This window comes from Pelecanus crispus, chromosome 9 (genome assembly GCF_030463565.1).
Source record: "Pelecanus crispus isolate bPelCri1 chromosome 9, bPelCri1.pri, whole genome shotgun sequence".
NCBI classification, from domain to species: Eukaryota; Metazoa; Chordata; class Aves; order Pelecaniformes; family Pelecanidae; genus Pelecanus; species Pelecanus crispus.
The window spans coordinates 18,874,593-18,891,669 of NC_134651.1; the positions used below are offsets into that span (position 1 = coordinate 18,874,593).

A 17,077-nucleotide genomic window follows, 5' to 3' on the forward strand; every position below is an offset into this window, starting at 1 on the left:
TCTTTCTGCTTTTAACTGTCATGCAAGTAAAATTCTGGTAATCAAACAACTAACACTTTTATAACTGCTTTAGTTTCCATGTAAGTTAGTATTTCACAAACATGGTTTTAACTTCTAATTACTTTTTAGGTACAAACCTGTGCGAGAGGATGAAGATGGTAATAAGGACTGTGTTGGTGGTAAAAGAGGAAGAGCACAAACTGCTCCCACAAAAACCTCCCCTAGAAATTCTAAAAAGCACGATGAATTGTGGCATGGTGAGTGTATTGCCTTGCTAATATGTTAGATTTGTGAAATTTCTGAAAGGATGGGGAGGAAGGGTGATTGGAGACACCATAGAGTTTCTTTTAAAGCAAGTATAGGATAAGAAAAGTAAGCATATGTTGATGTGTGTATTAAAACTAAAAAAAAGATACTTACTGAATTGTCTGACTGAACTGTTGTAGTTAAGTGAATGATAGAATCATAGAATCCTAGAATGCTTTGGGTTGGAAGGGACCTTTAGAGGCCATCTAGCCCAACCCCCCTGCAGTGAGCAGGGACAGCTTTAACTGGATCAGGTTGCTCAGAGCCCCATCCAAACTGACCTGGAATGTTTCTAGGGATGGGACCTCCACTACCTCTCTGGGCAACCTGTTCCAGTGCTTCACCACCCTCACTGTAAAAAATTTCTTCCCTGTATCCAGTCTAAATCTATTCTTCTTTAGTTTAAATCCATTATTCCTTGTCCTGTCACAACAGGCCTTGCTAAAAAGATTGTCCCCATCCTTCCTAAAGGCCCCCTTTAAGTACTGAAAGGCTGCAATAAGGTCTCCCCGCAGCCTTCTCTTCTCCAGGCTGAACAACCCCAACTCTCTCAGCCTGGCCTCGTAGGAGAGGTGCTCCAGCCCTCAGATCATTTTGGTGGCCCTCTTCTGGACCCGCTCCAGCAGGTCCATGCCCTTCTTGTGCTGAGGGCCCCAGAGCTGGACGCAGTGCTCCAGACGAGGTGTCACCAGAGCAGAGCAGAGGGGCAGAATCGCCTCCCTCGACCTGCTGGCCACGCTTCTTTTGATGCAGCCCAGGATACGGTTGGCTTTCTGGGCTGCAAGCGCACGTTGCCGGCTCATGTCCAGCTTTTCATCTGCTAGTACCCCCAAGTCCTTCTCCGCAGGGCTGCTCTCAATCCCTTCATCCCGCAGCCTGTACTGATATTGGCGGTTGCCCCGTCCCAGGTGCCGGACCTTGCACTTGGCCTTGTTGAACCTCATGAGGTTCACACAGGCCCACCTCTCCAGCTTGTCCAGGTCCTTCTGGATGACATCTCGTCCTCCTGGTGTGTCAATGGCACCACTCAGCTTGGTGTCATCTGCAAACTTGCTGAGGGTGCCCTCGATCCCACCGTCTATGTCATTGATGAAGACGTTAAATAGCACCGGTCCCAGTACAGACCCCTGAGGGACTCCACTTGTCACTGGTCTCCATGTGGACATCGAGCCGTTGACCATGACCCTCTGGATGTGACCATCCAGCCAATTCCTTATCCATCGAACAGTCCACCCATCAAACCCCTATGTCTCCAATTTAGAGAGAAGGATGCTGTGGGGGACTGTGTCGAACGCTTTACAGAAATGCAAGTAGATGACATCCGTTGCTTTTCCTTTGTCCACTGATGCAGTCACTCCTCCATAGAAAGCCGCTAGGTTGGTCAGGCAGGACTTGCCCTTGGTGAAGCCATGCTGGCTGTCTCGAATCACCTCCCTGTCCTCCGTGTGCTTGAGCATATCTTCTAGGAGGATCTGTTCCATATCTTCCCAGGCACAGCTGTGAGGCTGACAGGTTGATCATGACTAATACTACCTAGAATCCTAAAAATTAAGTCTTGGGAAGACTTCTAATTGATTTGTTTTGATAACATATTCTTTTTTCCTCCTAGATGGTGTATGTCCTTCGGTGTTAAATCCTTTAGAAGTTTACCTCATATCTACTCCACCAGAAAACATAACATTTGAAGATCCATCATTAGATGTTATTCTTCTTTTGAGAGTTTTACATGCTATCAGTCGATACTGGTATTACTTGTATGATGTGAGTAGAGCATTTTTTAAACGACTTTTCATTCTTGATACAGACAGCTCTGTCCTGAAACACCTTAAAATAGCCTCCTTCCCCAGTCTGCCGCCTTTCCCCCCCCCGACAGAACAATGCAAACAGTATCGTCTTCCACTATATTTCTCTAACTTCTGGTAAGATGAAGGCTATAAATTCTTGTAGTCAATTATATTTCCTCTATAGCTTGTTAAACAAATTCTCCATGCTTTTTTTTCCTTCCTTATGTTCAGAGAGCAACATTATTCCTGAAAAGAAAATGAATAGTAAAAATTTACTCAGTCTTTGTTCATGGCTTAGACACTCTGTACGACCAAAGTGACAATGAAAGTTGTTGGGTGGTTTGTGTGGGTTGGGTTTTTTGTTTGTTTGTTTTTTTCTTGTGATGATAAGCAAGTTAAAAGCATAAAAAAACCCTCCTAACAAAGGCTTGGTATTTCTTCCACAATTTCTTTAACTAGAAGTACGTTGTTTTTATTTAACACAGAATGCAATCTGCAAGGAGATAATTCCAACGTCAGAGTTTATCAACAGTAAACTGACAGCAAAGGCAAACAGGCAGCTTCAGGATCCTTTGGTAATTATGACAGGAAACATACCAACTTGGCTGACAGAACTTGGAAAAACATGGTATGAATGACTTACCATATAGTATTTCTAATTTGAGTTCAGTAGGCCTCTTGGGTGGGCAGCCCAGGTGCATCATATATTACAATGCTTTTGAACGTGCTGGGGGAGAGTAAAATGTAGTCAGAGAAGTCTTGCTAAGTTACATAGAGGCACTTGGATGAATGTTTACACCCATATTGCCTAGGTTAAATTAAATACGGAGAGCTAGACTAGCTGCAAAGTTTGGACCACTTCTTAGAGGAGTTTCTGAGCAATTTGAAGTTTTCTCATTGAAATAATAGTACTCGATTATTCAGGTCATTTTTTTTTTTCTCCTGTTAAACTGCTTAATGGCATTTTTGTCATACCACTACATTTATCTTGGCATAGTCAGTGTGGGACAATGGAAAATATTCTTATAATTACTGATAAAATGTTATAAATAATTTTTGTAAAGCTACTACTTTGTAGTGTCTTGATACAGAGTATAAGCTGTAAAACTCTTGCACGTGAAAGAATGAGAAATCAGAGTTGACATTCTTGCATTTTTCAAGCATGAAACTTGAAGCAACATTGGTGACAACTGATTGGAAATACATATTCTAGAGAAACTATTTGGTTTTTCATTTTCAAAATAAGATCTCTAAAATTCTTCATAAACATTCCAGATAACAAATGATAAGTATGAATGTGTATTCTTATACAAACATTTGTAGCAATATTTGTTCAGTAAAACTGGCTCTTAAGTTAAATGTTGGTAGAGAATAGTAGAACTGATGAACTAAGAAGTTTCTCTGGTTGTCTTTCACAGATTATTTAAAGTGTTTTTTCAAAATGGTGGAAGGTAGAATGCTGGTGCTGCTGTAGGCAAGTGCTCATTCCCACCCCCCAAACATGGGAGCTTGAGCCACCTTCTTATAATCTTTGTTCTGTTAGATTTATTAATTGTAAAACAGGTGTGAGCAAGTAAAAGAATATTTATTTTCTGATACAAACTTTGCATAGCCAAGGCATTCAAGTATTTTGAGTTCTCTGCAAGACTTAGAAGTTTCTGGAATTTGTTGCCATTCCTTCTTATATTATATTCCATCTCGAGACTTTTGCTCGTAAGCATTGTTACTAAAACTAAAGTGTGTTCTGGAAGGCTTCCTTTGGAGGCTGCTTTCACCAAAGTGTTTAATAAAGCACTAATTTCAGGCATACTACATTTCTGTTGTGTTTTAAACTAAACTATGGAACCCAGCTAACTAATCCAATGCTCTTTACAGCCCATTTTTCTTTCCATTTGATACCCGTCAAATGCTGTTTTATGTAACTGCTTTTGATCGTGATCGAGCCATGCAAAGACTACTGGATACTAATCCAGAAATCAATCAATCAGATTCTCAGGATAGCAGAGTGGCACCGCGACTGGACAGGAAAAAAGTAGGTATATCTTGTTTAAGAATGGAATGAATTGTATGATTATTTTTCTGTTGTCTTTAAGAATATCATTGTGAGCAAGATTTATTTGTAAAACTTCAGGTTTTGGTACTATACCAATGAAGGGGAGGTTTGTTTTTATTTGGTTAAAAGCCCCCGTGTAGAAAGCACAATGTCTTCTAGCTGTGTGCCACTAGGTGGCAGAAGGGGCTAGAGTATGTGACACTGCTTTCTCACATCCTCCTTAATTTTGAATTGGAGTCTTTACATAATTTCTGAAACTAAACTCCAAGAATGAACTTTAAGTTTTAGGTTACATTAGTGATATTTCTATATATTAGCTTGTAAACCTCTGTTTTGCTTTATGTAGAATTTCAGAATAATTCAAGCAATAGGATTTAGACCGTTAAGTGTATACCTGACTAAACAGAAAGATTGTCCTTGTATTCTGGGAGAGTATTAAGCCTCCTGTCGCAACATAATAAAACTAAGCTGTGACTATTTTAAATTGAGGGAGTCTTGGGTGTCTGCATTGAGTCTGGAGAGACGTTATCTTAAACTAAGATCTGCTGTATAGTGTAGATCTGCTATATGATCGTGAGTACCTGTGGGGAAAAAAAAGACAGACATGAGGATCTAGTTCAACTAGAATATAGCTTCCAACATGCAGGAATCCCAGTGCTGTTGTGGGTGGCTTTGGATTTTGGTGGTTTTTGTGTGGTGGTAGGTTTTTTGGGTGTGGGTTTTTTTTGTTTGGGTTTTGTGGTGTGTGGTTTTGGGTTGGTGGGGTTTTTTTTTTTTGGGTGTTTGTTCTGTTTTTTGAAACCTGCCACTTTCCCTACTAGAGAATCCCCAAGGGCAGGGTATAAGATTATTCCTTTAGGTTGCTGGATTTTGGCATCTTTAGTCTGTGTTTTCTGTAACATCACATGACAACAATTCTCTGCTATGTTATAGTCCTACTGCCAGATTCTTGGCAAGAGTAGTACCTATTAGCTATACAAATGTAAGGTATCGTTTTTTCATTTTATATTGAACACTTTAATTCTAGTCAGTTCTCATATAGAAACATGAATTATTTTTATCAAAGTGTGAGCTTACGAATTGTTGAACTGTGGAACTATTAGCATGGGGTGGAAAAACTTGCATAACTAATTTTTTTCCTGTTGTAACTGCCTTGGGAGCTGGGACTTAAAGACATAATTTCACTACTTAAAACTTCTTTAATGTGTAGCGCACTGTGAACAGAGATGAGCTGTTGAAACAGGCAGAATCTGTGATGCAGGATCTAGGCAGTTCAAGAGCCATGTTGGAAATCCAGTATGAGAATGAAGTAAGTAATATCAATGCAGTCTAATTTAACCCCTTTTTTTACTGAAGATTAATACAAAAAAGCTACAACTTTCATAGAATGACTTGGTCAGACTCTTGGTTCTTCGTATTGCTGGTGCCATGAAATTTTATCTATTAATTATCCCTAATCCGCTTGGTTGTGATTTTTAGTTGCTAGGAGAAATTCTTTCTGATCTACTAAATTTCATAATCAGTCTTATTCTTCAGAGCACATTTTTTTTCCTAACTCTAAGCAAACAGCTGTGTGCGTTTCTTCTAGAATATGATCATTAGGTGGTTAATACTTTTATTCCACTATTATTCCCTCTGATATGTGGTCTTTGCAAGCTGCCTCAGTCACGCTGTAAATGTTGGTGCAGTTACGTTGTCTAGATGCTTTTTGCAATGCAGTCTTCTTTATAGCCAATAATGTACTATATTTCTCAGACTAAGTGAAGATTTTGATATTCAAAGTGACCTAATGGACTCATTTATTTATCTCATTCCCCCTCCTCTCCCCACACCCTCCCTCTCCCTGAAGGTTGGCACAGGCCTAGGCCCCACGCTAGAGTTCTATGCACTTGTATCTCAGGAACTACAGAGAGCAGACTTAGGCCTTTGGAGGGGAGAAGAAGTGACTTTAGCCAATCCAAAAGGTAAATGTTTTACTACCTAAACTATCAATATTGATCTAGTATTGAATTGATGCTAAGTTGACTTTAATTATGTGAATGGCTTTGATTGAAAGAGCACCTCAGTTTGTGGGCAGATAATATGCCTCATGATAGTGTGTGATTAGCTTTGTGGGTTTTTTTATGTTTTGTAAGAAACTTTAGGCTATGGTTATCTGATAGCTGCTTTCAAACTTGCATTTGGAATGACACTAGCAGCATATGTATTGAAATTTTTTTCTTTTTTTTTTTCCTTCTTCCTCAACAGGAAGCCAGGAAGGTACCAAGTACATCCATAACCTTCAAGGCCTTTTTGCACTTCCTTTTGGTAGAACAGCCAAGCCAGCTCACATTGCAAAAGTTAAAATGAAGTTCCGTTTTCTGGGAAAACTAATGGCCAAGGCAATCATGGATTTTAGACTGGTGAGAATAAAATGGAAAATATTATTCTGAAGGGTTAAATGAAAATTCTAGTTCTGACTGTGTTGGGGAGAAATAGCATTAAGAGTTGCATGGAAGTATTTTCAGCTCTAGCAGTTTGGGTGGGGTGGGGAGAGATGCAGCTGAACTTTTGAGGGGGAAAGGGTAGTGTATGTTGAAGATACTTACAGTGGCTTTTGAGACCATAGTGAAAAAAGGAAAAGCCATTGCCTGCCATGTGTTGCAATCTCTCTCCAATCTTCTTTCAGTATCATTTTGGGCTGCTTATTATTCCAGCTGCTAGCTTGCTGATTGCTCTAAAGTATATGCACTAGACAGTCAGTTGTGTTTTCTCGACTGTAAATTTCTCAGGTAAAAATACCTCAGACGATGTGTTTTGGTGTGTGCCAGAACTATGAATTAGTAAATAATATTTTAGATCTAGTCAAGAGATAAAATAGCAAAAGATATAGTTTTGGAAGACAGTTCAGTACTAAACAAAATTTTGATTTCCAGGTGGACCTTCCTCTTGGACTTCCTTTTTATAAATGGATGTTACGACAGGAAACTTCCTTAACATCTCATGACTTGTTCAGTATTGATCCAGTAGTAGCCAAATCAATATATCACCTTGAAGATATTGTAAGACAAAAGAAAAGACTTGAACAGGACAAAACACAGGTGGGAAAGTAACCCTAAGAATGGAAGAGTGCATCTTCATACATGTTTGGATTTTATGAAGTAGCTGTAATTGAGAGTGTATGATAGTGCTTAATACTGATGGTAACAGTGATAATTACTTCATTGTAATAAAAGGAGTAGTTTTAATATTATTAAATCATTGGCTAGTAATTATAACATGGTCTTTTTGTACTGTAGACTTTAACATTAGAAATTTATTATGGGATTCTTCTGTGGGATTAAACACAGGCTAGAAATGGCTAAAACTGCCAGATGTTCACCTAAGGTAATTTCTCTTTTTGGTTCACTTTTAAAAAGACTAACCAACTTTAATATCAGAGGAAAAAAATCTATCCTTGTTTTTTTTTTAACATTCAAAAAGCTTAGCGTTTTCATTAGTTGGTTTAGTAAGATTTTCAGGTTTTCTTAGGAGTGCCCTTTGTGGTTTCTTTCCTCCCCCACTGAAAGCTGTATGCACAACTGGTGTAAACTGGCTTCATGTGTGAGCATACAGGTTCTTTTATAGATACAGAAGAAACTTAATTTTTTCAAGGTTATCCACTCTTAGCTAAAAATAATACCATTCACTGTTGCAGAGTAGTGATAAAAGGTCTTTGGCATGCATGCTCTTTCTAGCATCCATTGTTAATAGATGGTAGGTGGTAATAACCTAATTTATACTCTTAATACATCTGCTTTGTTACTAGTGAAGTTATTGCAAGCTTGTGGGCCTTTGTTCCTCTTCACCTCACTGTCTCTCTCTCCTTGATCACCGCTTTTAATTTCCCAACAAGAGTTTGAAAAACCTGAAACCTGGTGGATGAAAGCTGAAAAATGTCAGTATGCATGCCAAATATGAATGCCATTAACTATTCTAAGGAAAAAACATAGCCTAAGAGCCTTAGCATATTACACATGTCCTTCTCTTGCAATAGTATTTTCTAAATAAATAACATGCAAGAAGCTAAAGTAATTCCAAAATTGATAGAAAAAAGTGTACTGTTATGGTCTTTCAAGTTTATCCATTAAGATAGTTTATTTGGTTTGTCTTGCTTTACTGTTATGTATGAAAAATATAGAAGGAAAGAGAGAAGTACTGTAACAGTATTAATAGTAATATTCTTACAGAAATGTTTACTTAGTCAAAACTGCTTTAGAAGTCATTACTTTTGGATAAGTTAATGTGTATGAATTGTTCTCACTGGTTTTTGCTTCCAATTTTTTAGACCAAAGAAAGTCTACAGTATGCATTGGAGGCTCTGACTATGAATGGCTGCTCAGTGGAAGATCTAGGGCTGGACTTCACACTTCCTGGGTTTCCTAATATAGAACTGAAAAAAGGGGGAAAAGATACACCAGTCACTATCCACAATTTAGAGGAGTATCTCAGAGTACGTAAAAGCAAAGCTAGGACTAAAATTTTCTTTATTCTTCCTCACCTTGCTCCCAAGTAGTTTGTTTCAGTATATATTTCAGTTCATTCTTGTGAACTGGACACAGCAGTAATTTTCCTACTGATTGCTTCTGTTCTGTACTATTTTATTACTACAGAAAACCTGTTTGAATCCTAGTCAGCACACCTGACTTGAAAATTTTATAGTACAAAAAAGTCTGGTTTATACATTATGAAGTCATCAGAAGTACAGTTTTTTGGATAAGAAGGGTTGTAGTAAGTGGAGTAATTTGAGCTGTGGACTTTCAGAATCTTTTAATATGTTCCCACATTTGTGTATGATAATGAATTTGTTTGCAGTAGTGATTTAGCATGCACACTCTACTGGGCTTTGAACTGCTATAATAATAATGAGATTTTTTTGGAGTCAGACTTAAGAAAATATCAGCTCAGTTGTGAGTCAAAACCCCCAAAAACAAACAAAAAAACCCCCAAACCATAAAAAACAGGTATGGAACAGAGAATGACACAGTGCCATAATAAGTGGACAGTACACCTGCATATTGATTTATTCCTGTGTCAGAAGGGACATAAAACCTGGAAAAACAAAAGGGTGATGCTGCTGAACAAAGGTAGGAAACTGTTTCTGCATAAGAAGGTGTTAAAGACAGTAGGTTAAAAACAGCCTGGAAAAGAGAGAGGAAACAAAAGAAGAATGCAATATTATCACATGAAGTTATGAGTGAGATAGAGGTAAGAATGATTGATTGCATCATGAAAAAGCCATTATTCCAATTCCTAAATAATGCATTTTCTGTCAGGTTAGTCTGCTGCCAGTTTCACTCTGACTGTTAAGATTTTCAAGCGCTGATAAGAAACATATCTGATGTTTTGGTAGAAATGATTCAGTAAGGGGCATATACGCTCCTGTATATCAACTAAGGACTCTGCAAAGTTGTTCCATAATCCTTACAACTGAATGTGGAGAAGTTGCTGTTCATCTTCCAGATTCAAGTTGTTATTCACATACCCAGTTCTCATATCTTTATTTGTTGAAAGTGAATTCTGCTAGTCAAGAATCACTTATAAAATTAAACATATTTGGATATAAAGCTGTTTGCAGACTTACAGATGGGCAATGCTAACAACCATAGTTTGTTAGAAACAGCATTGCAGTCTCTATTTACTGAGTAAAGCTGAGCAAGGTTGCTTTCAAGTCTGTTTTTCATACAGTTTGCAGTCAGTTTTTTTTCTTCTAGGTAACGTGTATCGGGTATCTGATATGCTGAGAAAGGCTTGCAAACATCTCGGGTGTCCTGCAGTTGCAGGCCTCTGGCATAGTAAAGGAAAAGCAGATCATTACAGAAGGCTTGCTCTCTGCTTCTTTCTAAACAGCTTTTGGGACTGTTTTCTTTAAAGGATACCTGTGTAGTTTTTCTATCCTTGTCTTTATGTTCCTGCCTGTTAGAGGAGACTTTAAACTAGATCCCAGTGATTAGCATTACAGATTTCATGTCAAGGAAATGGAAAAGATTTCCGAGAGAAAATTAGTGTCCTCTGTATCACAAGTATGATGAATTGCAATTTAAAACCAGTATATTTAATTTATGTACAGCTGATGGGTCAGCTGCCTTGCTTTTGAAAATGTCAATTTTCAATGTCATTTTCATTAAAATCTTGTGTGTGGCTTACCATTAGAAGTAGTAGAAGCTAGAATATCCTACCGTTGTTCTTCATGCCTCTCCTGCAGCCGTGTCATTCCACCGTCCACCTCCCTTTTTTCCCCAAGGACGGTTCCCACAGAAGCTACCTTTATCAGCTACCAGTATAGTGAAAGACTTTATTCTCTGTGCCCCCCTACCCATCAAGAAAGAGGCCAACTTGTCTGTTCTAAATTTGTGGACAAAAAGTTTCCGGAGTGCAGTTTTTTGCCTAACAACTTGATCTCCTCTTTGAATCCACAAGAATACAGTAATACAGTACAGCTTAATTTTGCCACATGCTCTTGATCATAAAAAGTAACCACAGTTCTAAGTCAGCAACTTTACTTCTAGAATAGCCATAGAATATTCTACGTTCATAGAATACAATAGAACAGCCGCCTTTGCTGCTCATGCTTACCAGCTTGCTCTTCAGTATAACCACATGATGTGTGAAAGTAGGGGTATGTATCCTACCCAAAATTCAATGCCTGACTCTTCTGTAGGAAAGGTTATCAACAGATCCTAATAGGCTTTCATATCTGAGAGCTTTCTGGAACAAGTAACTCTTCAATTATTAGGACAGGGTTAAATACTTGCTTCAGGAGTCCAGCAGTATCAGTGAGGTTTTTAATCATATTTAGATGCATCCTTAGATGTCTTTCAAAGCTTTTCTCAGCATTCCAGGTCAGAGCTTTTAACACATTCAAAAACTAGTAGCTGTGTGTTGACAACATGTCTTTTACAACCAGCCTTCATTTCCTGCTAGAGCTGAGGGTAGCCAAGGCAAGTGTAATCTTCAGTAGCACTAACTGACAAAAGAATCTGAACTTGGCATGCAATCTGCCATGTATAATATATTTTTTTAATTTAGTGGAGAAATACTGGCTGCAGGAGATATAAAAGAAATTTGGTCTCATTTGTGTCGTGTCCCCTTCCCTCCCTTCCAGTGATTATTGTTTCAGTATGTGCTGTCCACTTTGGAAGGTGAATTTAATCCTGAGAGGGTAACTGCAGATACAAAACCAAAACAAACAAACAAACACCACCCCCACCCCCCCAGATTACTGTTTTACTGTCTTCTGCCTTATGATTCTTACCAAATCCCAGTAACATGAAATGAAGTTATTTCTTTTTTTTTCTCTTCATGTATTCTTATAATATTAAGCTACTTAATATAACAAAAAGTCTGAAGTTACTTTTTGTAACTATGTATTAGAAAAGGCACCCATATGTTTCCATGGGGGAAACTAATATAATATTGCCAATGATGCCCTAAGGATTTCTGTTTCAGCTGCTGAATTTTAAATGGGTATCAGTGTACAGAGAGCACATCTAGTTTAGGCTTCTGAAAATATCTAATAAATGTTTAGATTTGGTTTAAAATATTTTGTTAAATAGGTTCAGTTTAACCAGCTATTCTGAATTCCAACTATTAACCTTGTTTTATCAAAAATAAAGGCAAGTAAGTTGTTTAAACTCTGCGGGAGTTCCATGCTTAAGGTATTCTAAATATGGGGTTGTTAGAACTCCAAATGACTTTTGCTAATTTGCAATGGCAGACCACATGAGAAAGTTGTAAAGAAAAAAACCCAACAAATTTTGTCTTGTTGCATTGCAGCAGCACTGCATGTGCACATATGAAGCAGTATGAGCTTATGAATTAAGGCAGAATGAGGCAATGCTGTAGAGCAGCTCCATAAATCAAAGTTCAAACTCTGCCACAATAACAGTAAGCATATGGCTAGGCTTCTGTAGAGATTTTTCTGCAGCTGTAGTCTTTTGTACAGTAGTGATCATTCCATGCTTTCTTTGTTCAAATAACTTTTTTCTCTCTCTTTCCACCCCCCCAACCCCCTTGCCTGCAGTTGGTTATATTCTGGGCACTTAATGAAGGTGTTGCCAGACAGTTTGACTCATTCAGAGATGGATTTGAATCAGTCTTCCCCCTCAGTCATCTTCAGTACTTCTATCCTGAGGAGGTTGGTAAACCTGTTTTTACTGATGCTTTTATAACCTTATATCTATACAGATGACAGTCTGAACCTAGGTATGCACTGGATGCAGTGCAGTTGTGACAGTCTGTCTACATTACATTTCCAATGCATATTAGTAAAACCTAGTGTCCTTTAAATCGCATACTTAAATGTTAAAGATTTCTGTGCTTGGTCATTTATTTGATGCTTTTATTATGAACAGCTCCATTTTGTTTAAAATTGAGTGTATCCAGTTTTTCTGAGACAAGTGCTTAAATTTATATACGCAAGCTCTCTATATTGGTATGGATACTTTAATTTCTTGTGTTGCAGTACCTCTTAGTAGCTATAGATGCGGATGCTACCTGGCTGTTCTAGTAAAAAAAAAAAAAGTAGTCAGCTCTTTAGCAAAGCTTTAGACCGTAAGAGGTGATTCAGATGAAGGGGTAAAGAATAAGGATAGTTGGTCTTGCCTTATTCTCACCACCCAGCATATCAATTTCCTTGTAAAATTCTTGCACGCTAAATTGAGACACAATTATGGTTGTCTGGACTAGAAGAGAGAATGTTTTATTACTCTGCCTTTAGGGAGTTTATTTGAAGACTGTACTTTGAAGGGTTTATTTACCTTCGTAAATGTACATCTTTGACTTCATGAATAGCACGTTAAGCATGCTCTGAAGCAGTGTGTTAGCCAAGCCTTTGTGTTACTCTCTTCTTGGTGCTTTGTGGTGTAAGAGTCTCTGAAAGCTGAGATCTGTAGCTGCTCATAGTGATTCTTCTGTGCATCTCTGGTACTACTTTTAAAGAGTACCACCACCTTGTTTTCTGCAACAAATTTAAGGCTAGTAAAAATAGCAGATTATTCTAGTTTCTCTAGTGTTTTACCCAAACTTCTTAATTTTGTAGTATATGTGATGCTGTTCTTCTGTCTTGTCATCATTTGGCATGGTTTGATGCTTGCTTCTGCTTGGAAATGAATTTAAAATACGGACGCTAGTCTATTGCTAATCTACTAATACAAAATTGAAGCCATTGGAGTAGAGCGAGATATAAGACATCCTTTCCTTAATAAGATACACATGTGCTATCTCGTGTTCTGTTGCTGATAGCTATCCAGCCATTTGGACCTTTTTACAAACCATTCCTAAACTATTATGAAGAACTTGTAAAATTCTTTTGTTCATGAACAGAACACCCTAGATGTGTCAAACCTCCGGTTTTATTGAGATCGGTGCTTTATAACTCTTGTGTATCCTAGAAGGATGTCTGTAGAAGCTTTTAATGTTTTGGCTGTAGCCTGTCATCTCTGCCCAAGTGCATAGAAAATAGGCGAAATAATTTAAGTACAAAACTGCTATCTGACAGATCATCTCTGTCTAATGACTGATCCTTTTTTTTTTTCTTTCAAAGAAGAGCTCAGAGTTCTAAAAAACAAGTGTAAACATTCTGTTCTTCCCATTCACTTAGATTTCTTTAAAAATTGTGAGATTTCCAAAAAGTTAAGGGATTTTTGGTTCTCCAGTGTAAATTGCTTATAGGACTGTCTCTGTTCTAAGAGATACATTCAGCATCTCATGTGATAGTGGATTGTATGCAAAGGCAGATTCAGCAAATGAGGCTGTCACTAGGATGAAGCTATTGCATTCAAAGAATATGGGAGGATTACTTGGGGTGACTGAAGTTGTTTTGCAGCAAGCCATTCCAGAAAGTAGAATGCTGTAAGAGTAGTCAGAACAGACAGTACTTGTTCTACCTCAAGTTCTAAAGGGGAAAATTTCCTTCCCTGTTTTTTTTATAGTTGGAGCAGCTCTTGTGCGGCAGTAAAACTGACACTTGGGATGCAAAGACTTTAATGGAATGTTGCAGGCCAGATCACGGTTATACACATGACAGGTAATATGATGTTGGTCTTGTTAAAAAATAAATAAATATTAGTACTAGAAAATACGTATTTAATTTTGATATACTGTTATTCAAGCAAAAAGAATTATATGAAACTTACTTGAAAATATTCATACTGCACTGACTGTGAATCTGATGCAATTATTTTAACTATAAACAAAATAATAATAGCTTGCTTTTTTCCCCTCCTTAGTCGAGCAGTGAAGTATCTCTTTGAAATTCTCAGTAGCTTTGATAGCGAGCAGCAAAGACTGTTTCTTCAGTTTGTGACAGGTAGCCCCAGACTGCCTGTAGGAGGTAGGTTTTGTTTATTACATATTGCTATATGTGAAATCAGTATTATTAATGCATTTCAGAACAAGTGGATTATTTCACTGCCAGAAAAAATTACTTGTGTATTTTTAGAGGTTCATACTTGTTTGACACTTCTAGTTTCAGAAGTGGCTGGGTGGACTTCAGGTAGAATTTCCAAACTTTGTGTTAATCTCATGACATTTCATTCAGTTGACTCTCTCCAGGTTTAATTTATGTTGTCAGATAACCTACCAGAGGGCAAAAAAATAGTTCAAAATTTAAACAAAACTGAAAACCCTTAATACTGTATTCCTTGGCTAGAGATGCATTAAGTTATGACAACAACAAAAGGATGCATTGCTACCTGGAAACAATCTTCCCCCCCCCCCCCCCCCCAAAAGGGAGACAATGCAAGCATAGTGGTAAACTTCTACCTTCTCCCCCTTTTGAATTTCAGAATTTAGATGAGAGACAGTGAGGAAAACTGAGGAATTTGCTGTCTTTGCTAGGGACCATTATAGAATACACATTTTACCATATTCTCAGCTGAACGCTTTGCAAGTAAAAACAGAATTTATGCATCTGTTCTATTACTTATATTCTTTGGGGTTTGGGTTTTTGTCCTAGTTAAAGAATTTACATTATAAGAAAGACTTGATTATTTTTTAAAAAAATTTAAGATCTCTCTTGGGAAGAGATGGTGCAGACAGGATTGAGGGTTAGGAGTATAAAAACCTTAACTGGAGTAAAAAAACCCAAGGTACAACAGTCATATAATTTCTGAGGATCTTAGAAAATGTGTATGAAACTAACAAAGTCTTAAAAATATTGTGATTGGAATAGGTTTTTTTACACATACAGAACACAAAATTAAAAGTAGATGCATCTAGCTTATTTCTTTTTTTTAATAAATCTTGGAAACTAATCTACAGAAAGGATGTTAGGTATTTTTTTAGCTTGCTACATGGGCTTATAAAGCCATATTCTAAACTTTCAAAAACGGAGATTAAGTCGTCAGTTACGAGATGCATGCTTCTGTCACTGTTAGATGTCTACAGTGTTAACCGCGGGTTTTCAAGAGGAACAACCTTATTCTGAATGTCTTTTCTTGTTAATAGGCTTTCGAAGCTTGAATCCTCCGTTGACAATTGTACGCAAGACATTTGAGTCTACAGAGAATCCAGATGATTTCTTGCCCTCAGTAATGACTTGTGTGAACTATCTCAAATTGCCGGACTATTCAACTATTGAGATAATGCGTGAAAAACTCTTGATAGCTGCAAGAGAAGGGCAGCAGTCATTCCATCTTTCCTGATCACAATGAAAAATGCAATGTCTGCCTGTTACAGCAAAAGACAAACTCATGATTATTTTCTAAATATATCACCCGAGTCAAGGAAACGTGTTACGCCTTCTTGTTGTAGAAAAACGGCTTGCAGATTATAAACAAAGACACTTGGTTGATATTCATTAAAGGCCCCTATGGACTTAAAGTGATCAGGCCCTAAAAGTTGTTGTGACAAGGTTTCTTTAGCAAGTTCTTGTTTAAATTATCATTTATTTGATGAGTGAAGTTTTTAACTTGCTTTGCTGTGTGAAATTTAAAAAGGGATGTTTTTCCAGGCTGGAACAATAAATGTCGCTGTGCAGTTTAATACTGGGCTGTGTGTATCCATCTAGCTAAGTCTGAAGTTTTTCCTCCAAAGACAACTTTTGTACATAAGTACAGAAATTAAAATACACCATGTATTTGACGAATCTAGTTTAGTAGACTAGTTCTGTGTACCCTTCACCTGCCTCTAATTTTACCCATCCTCATGTATTGTCTGATGTGCAATTCACTTGGTTCTTTTTGTGTGCAACACTCAACAATTGTTATGTTTTGGTTAGCATGGGCACTTAACTGCTCCATGCCTCTTTCTCTGATTAAGATAATTTAAATTTTACTGAAATCAAATATATATTGTCAATATAATTCAGCCTTTGTAACTAGGTAGAACCTTTCTTATAGCATAGTTTTACTGTAGTGTTAGGATATAATGGCGACAGCCTTTACCAGTCAACGCTCTAGAGCTGTTTACACAGTGATTCAGGCAGCAAAAGCCTCTTACTAGAGGCTAGGAAGAATTATTTCTTTCATGTAGTTGAAGTCCAACAGCTTGGGCTGGCCAGTGTGTATTGTGGTAAGGCCAGAGCATTTCGAATTGATGTAAAGTTTTTTAAAAGACAAATTAGTTGTTTCATTCCCTGTTTGAGTAAACAGTTTTCTTGTTCTTGATCTAAGTTTCTGGTTACTTTTGTAGTTCCCCCACCCCCCTTTCCCCCCCCCCCCCCAGTGCTAGCTTGGAACAAACAGTTCAGCCTTTGTCTTTTGACACAGATAAAGCACCTGTAAGCAATGCTCTGTCCAACTGTTTTATGTGCTGATTTCTCAAATCTGCAATAATTTACTTCATCAGGTTAATGTTTTTACCTGAATATAAATAAAAAAGTTTGCTTCACCTTTTTGTTCATAGTTTTGTACTGTACGCATAAAGTTCAATTGTGTAAATTACTGTAATGCAAGTAAATCATCTTAAAATCTAC

At 37.6% G+C, this 17,077-nt stretch overlaps 1 protein-coding gene across 12 annotated transcripts in view; it reads left to right on the forward strand.

Annotated features, from left to right (window-relative positions):
• TRIP12 (thyroid hormone receptor interactor 12) overlaps window positions 1-16,146 on the forward strand; it is an 83,774-nt gene extending 67,628 nt beyond the window's left edge. For 11 of the 12 annotated variants that reach the window (XM_075716154.1, XM_075716157.1, XM_075716159.1 and 8 more), the window contains 13 exons: window positions 130-257; window positions 1,916-2,067; window positions 2,576-2,718; window positions 3,966-4,122; window positions 5,354-5,452; window positions 5,993-6,107; window positions 6,391-6,545; window positions 7,059-7,223; window positions 8,450-8,614; window positions 12,185-12,298; window positions 14,094-14,188; window positions 14,391-14,494; window positions 15,610-16,146. In XM_075716154.1, the coding sequence (XP_075572269.1) occupies window positions 130-257; window positions 1,916-2,067; window positions 2,576-2,718; window positions 3,966-4,122; window positions 5,354-5,452; window positions 5,993-6,107; window positions 6,391-6,545; window positions 7,059-7,223; window positions 8,450-8,614; window positions 12,185-12,298; window positions 14,094-14,188; window positions 14,391-14,494; window positions 15,610-15,806 (1,789 nt within the window). In that variant the 3' untranslated portion in view covers window positions 15,807-16,146. Of the gene's footprint in view, window positions 1-129; window positions 258-1,915; window positions 2,068-2,575; window positions 2,719-3,965; window positions 4,123-4,632; window positions 4,869-5,353; window positions 5,453-5,992; window positions 6,108-6,390; window positions 6,546-7,058; window positions 7,224-8,449; window positions 8,615-12,184; window positions 12,299-14,093; window positions 14,189-14,390; window positions 14,495-15,609 lie in introns of those variants that run through there. The other variant, XM_075716164.1, reaches the window with a different exon arrangement.
• Window positions 16,147-17,077: the final 931 nt, after the last annotated feature.